Genomic DNA, 5,205 nt, shown 5'->3' with positions numbered 1-5,205 from the left:
GGTGCGTAGGAGGGAGGAGTTTGAGGCGTGTCCGGAGGAGGGGCTATGGACCCTCAGCCTACGGAATGGGACGTACCGTGCCATGACCACACCCTGTACCACCCTCCCTCTGGACTGGTCCCGCCCCTTTCACAGGATCAAGGTGGGGCAATAGTTAGATAAGAGGGTGTACTTGAGAGAGGGGGAGGCACACCCACAAGTATTAGAATAGAATCAAATAGATTCAGTTAATTAACTGTTGACCCTGTGTGTCTAACTTAGTCTTCTGTTTCTGTAGTTTTACCCTGTAAGACAGAGTGCCAACAACAGATTTCCTTTTTTCTTCATTTATAATTTGTTACAGATAAACCATCCTCATAAAATGTTTTATGTTTTATGTTATCTTTAGGTGTTTCTGGACTGGGAGGAGGGTCAGGTGGAATTCTGGGATGCGATGAGGGACAAACTCCTGTTCACCTTCACGCACCGCTTCACAGAGACGCTGTATCCGTACTTCGAGAGCAGCTGTTCTAAGTGCTGGCTAGTGGTGTTACCCCAGAGAGTGTGTGTGGAGGTAGAGCTAGACCCTATCCCTGGGGATGACGATGGAGACCAGATCCCACACGACGGATCATCTAATGAGGGAGAAGATACCGAGACTAGATCCACTGACGACAGCAAGCTGACAGAAACCGGATCCCCTGTCGGAGCCCAGATCCCAATGACCGGATCTCCCAAGATCTCAACCACTGACCAGAACCAAGAGACAAGATCCCCTGACAAAACGTCAAACACCGGATCCGCTCAAAGGATGGGCCGGATCCCAAAGACTAAATCCACCGGAAACGGAAAGATCCCACAGACTGGATCCGCTGTTCAGAAGCAGATCAAAAACACCAGATCCAATGGAAGCTACCACATCACGAAGGATAGGCCGCTAGTCCAGGTCAGGAGGACAGGATCCACTGAGTGATCCACTGAGAGATCCACTGAGAGATCCACTGAGTGATCCACTGAGAGATCCACAAGCAACAACACAGAGATCAAGTTGCCCTGCAGGTCAGCCCAGATCACCCAACACAGACTAGATCTCCTACCTCCACAGACTAGATCCCCTACCTCCGTTGACTAGATCTCCTACCTCCACAGACTAGATCCCCTACCTCCGTTGACTAGATCCCCTACCTCCGTTGACTAGATCCCCTACCTCCACAGACTAGATCTCCTACCTCCACAGACTAGATCTCATATCTAGATCTCATAGATGCTGTCATTGACTAGATCACCTAACACACTATATTTGAGATCTCTTACAAGCATTTCTGTGTAATGTTGTAATACACATTGTATTATAATAGAGGTAATGCTGTAATACACAGTGTATTGTAGTGGAGGTAATGTTGTAATATACAGTGTATTATAGTGGAGGTAATGTTGTGATACACAGTGTATTATAGTGGAGGTAATGTTGTAATACACAGTGTATTATAGTGGAGATAATGTTGAAATACACAGTGTATTATAGTGGAGGTAATGTTGTAACACACCGTGTATTATAGTAGAGGTAATGTTGTAATACACAGTGTATTATAGTGGATGTAATGTTGTAATACACAGTGTATTATAGTGGAGGTAATGTTGTAATACACAGTGTATTATAGTGGAGGTAATGTTGTAATACACAGTGTATTATAGTAGAGGTAATGAAGCATCTGTTCTCCCAGTGTAATGTGTTTTGAATAAAGAACAAATAAAGAATGACACTGTTTGAGTGATTAAAAAACATGTTTTAACTAGGCAAGTCAGTTAGGAACAAATTATTATTTACAATGACGGCCGAGTGGGGAACAGTGACTTAACTGCCTTGGTCAAGGGCACAACAACAGATTTATACTTTGTCAGTTTGGGGGACTTGATCAAGCAACCTTTCGGTTACTGGCCTAACGCTCTGACCACTAGGCTACCTGCCACACGTACAAACACTATGCTTAACATATTCACACCAAAATGAATGCATCCTAATAAATAGTCACTTCTTTTCATACAATCATTTACTCACATCAAATTCATAATTCTCCCCCCAAACCTGAAGACAATAGAAAACAGACTAGTAGAGTGCAGTGTTGTGTCTCACAAGCACAGCTAACACAGAATATATGCCCTATCCCAAATTATACCCTATTCCCTATGGGCTAAGATCAGAAGTAGTGTACTTCTGTACGGAGGGAATAGGGCTCTGGTCTAAAGTAGTGCACTATTTGTACGTAGGGAATAGGGCTCTGGTCTAAAGTAGTGCACTACTGTATGTAGGGATTAGGGCTCTGGTCTAAAGTCTGTAATGGCACAATCTACACATAATACCCCAGAATGACAAAACTAAAACAGGTTGGAGAGAGGGAGGGAGGGAGTTAGTGAGTGAGGAGGGGAGCAAGGAGGGGAGCGAGGATGGAGAGAGGAGAGAGGGAGGGCTAGATGGATGGATGGAGGGTTGGAGGGGAGCGAGGAGGGGAGTGAGGTTTGAGAGAGGAGAGAGGGAGGGCTAGATGGAGGGAGGGAGGAGGGGAGTGAGGATTGAGAGAGGAAAGAGGGAGGGCTGGATGGAGGGAGGGAGGAGGGGAGCGAGGATTGAGAGGAGAGAGGGAGGAGGGGAGCGAGGATTGAGAGAGGAGAGAGGGAGGGCTGGATGGAAGGAGGGAGGAGGGGAGCGAGGATTGAGAGAGGAGAGAGGGAGGGCTAGATGAGGGAGGGAGGAGGGGAGCGAGGATTGAGAGAGGAGAGAGGGAGGGCTGGATGGAGGGAGGGAGGAGGGGAGCGACGATTGAGAGAGGAGAGAGGGAGGGCTAGATGGAGGGAGGGAGGAGGGGAGCGAGGATTGAGAGAGGAGAGAGGGAGGGCTAGATGGAGGGAGGGAAGAGGGGAGCGAGGATTGAGAGAGGAGAGAGGGAGGGCTGGATGGAGGGAGGGAGGAGGGGAGCGAGGATTGAGAGAGGAGAGAGGGAGGGCTAGATGGAGGGAGGGAGGAGGGGAGCGAGGATTGAGAGAGGAGAGAGGGAGGGCTAGATGGAGGGGGAAGAGAAGGACATTGGTCAACAGAATCCAAAGTAGACCCGACGGACAGAAGCTGCTCTCAAATTGAACAATTACAGTGGGGATAACAAGTATTTGATACACTGACGATTTTGCAGGTTTTCCTACTTACAAAGCATGTAGAGGTCTGTAATTTCTATCATAGGTACACTTCAACTGTGAGAGACCTTCTCTCTGCCCCATGGTGAAATGTGTATAATTTCAGGAAATTAGTTAGAATATCTTTTCTCTGCCCCATGGTAAAATGTGTAGAATTTCATTCTGAGGGCCTGTAGAGGCAGGAAACTCTGAGGGCTTATAGAGGCAGGAAACTCTGAGGGCTTATAGAGGCAGGAAACTCTGAGGGCTTATAGAGGCAGGAAACTCTGAGGGCTTATAGAGGCAGGAAACTCTGAGGGCCCAGAATAGGCTAGTTGATACAATGTTTCAAGGTTGTTAGCGACAACTTCTGCTGGACATTCATATTGGGCCGTTGCCGGGTGATTGATTTGATACAATGTTGCACTTCACTAGTTCAAGTCAATACAGAAAGGGAGGCAGGCAGACAGGCGGAGTAACTTCCAAACGAGCTTCAATGCCATACAACTCTCCTTCTGTGGCCTCCAACTACTCTTAAATGCTAGTAAAACCAAATGCATGCTCTTCAACCGTTCGCTGCCCGCACCCGCCCGCCCGACTAGCATCACTACTCTGGACGGTTCTGACCTAGAATACGTGGACAAGTACAAATACCTAGGTGTCTGGCTAGACTGTAAACTCTCCTTCCAGACTCATATCAAACATCTCCAATCCAAAATCCAATCTCGAATCGGCTTTCTATTTCGCAACAGAGCCTCCTTCACTCACGCCGCCAAACTTACCCTAGTAAAACTGACTATCCCATCGATCCTTGACTTCGGCGATGTCATCTACAAAATAGCTTCCAACACTACTCAGAATATTGGATGTAGTCTGTCACAGCGCCATCCGTTTTGTTACCAAAGCACCTTACACCACCCACCACTGTGACCTGTATGCTCTAGTCGGCTGGCCCTCGCTACATATTCGTCGCCAGACCCACTGGCTCCAGGTCATCTATAAGTCTATGCTAGGTAAAGCCCTACCTTACACCACCCACCACTGTGACCTGTATGCTCTAGTCGGCTGGCCCTCGCTACATATTCGTCGCCAGACCCACTGGCTCCAGGTCATCTATAAGTCTATGCTAGGTAAAGCCCTGCCTTACACCACCCACCACTGTGACCTGTATGCTCTAGTCGGCTGGCCCTCGCTACATATTCGTCGCCAGACCCACTGGCTCCAGGTCATCTATAAGTCTATGCTAGGTAAAGCCCTGCCTTACACCACCCACCACTGCGATATGTATTTTAATATTTTACCTTTTTTTTTAAAACATTTGAGTAATAATAACAATACAAAATACCAGCTGTCTTGAAGGGGACGATAATGCAATGATTTCATTGGTCATCAACACAAGGCTCAGTCATTTCATTCAGGGTAAGTGTAGTTTAGCCATGAGTTACCGTGCCTCGAAACAGGTCATTTCTGAAGGATTCGTTGCCATAGAAATTTTACCTGGCTTAAAAGGTGAGCCACTTTAGTACGACCGGTTATCCTGAGTTGAACTCAGAGTTGACCAAAGATACCTCGCTAACTTCTCAAATTATGCTTTGTAGGATTCCCCTCAATACTTACAGGATAGTAAAACCAGGAACATTCTGACAAGTGGGGTCATTTCAACAGACCCCACAAGGAACATTCTGACAAGTGTATGACATTTCAACCCCACAAGGAAAAAGGCTTTTTTGGGCTTCGGGGGTTAGGGTTACAATCAGGGTCAGAATTTGGGTTAGGGGTTATAACTTTGAATGGGGATCAGTTGTTTGGTCCCCATAAGGATAGTAAAACAAATGTGTGTGTGTGTGTGTGTGTGTGTGTGTGTGTGTGTGTGTGTGTGTGTGTGTGTGTGTGTGTGTGTGTGTGTGTGTGTGTGTGTGTGTGTGTGTGTGTGTGTGTGTGTGTGTGTGGTAAGAAGACATATACAGTAGGGTCTTTGTAACAACGATTTAGTTGTAGATAACATTACAGATATACCAAAAGTGCACCCACCCACTGACACACCCACACAGACCCCCCCCC

At 47.0% G+C, this 5,205-nt stretch overlaps 1 protein-coding gene across 3 annotated transcripts in view; it reads left to right on the top strand.

The window, feature by feature from the left end:
* The window catches only part of LOC118940261 (zinc finger protein 436-like), a 14,943-nt gene extending 13,206 nt beyond the window's left edge, over positions 1-1,737 (top strand). The window contains exons 7-9 of one of the 3 annotated variants that reach the window (XR_005036803.1): positions 1-142; positions 389-1,407; positions 1,544-1,737. The exon at positions 1-142 is cut by the window's left edge and continues 44 nt beyond it. Coding sequence is in view for 2 of the 3 variants with exons in the window: in XM_036948912.1 (XP_036804807.1) it covers positions 1-142; positions 389-939; positions 976-988 (706 nt within the window). In the remaining variant the exon portion in view is untranslated. Of the gene's footprint in view, positions 143-388 lie in introns of all 3 variants that reach the window. The other 2 variants (XM_036948912.1, XM_036948911.1) reach the window with 2 other exon arrangements.
* Positions 1,738-5,205: the final 3,468 nt, after the last annotated feature.

Source organism: Oncorhynchus mykiss, chromosome 17 (genome assembly GCF_013265735.2).
Source record: "Oncorhynchus mykiss isolate Arlee chromosome 17, USDA_OmykA_1.1, whole genome shotgun sequence".
NCBI classification, from domain to species: domain Eukaryota; kingdom Metazoa; phylum Chordata; class Actinopteri; order Salmoniformes; family Salmonidae; genus Oncorhynchus; species Oncorhynchus mykiss.
The sequence above is the reverse complement of the archived record's forward strand: the minus strand, read 5'-3'. Positions and strand labels throughout refer to the sequence as shown.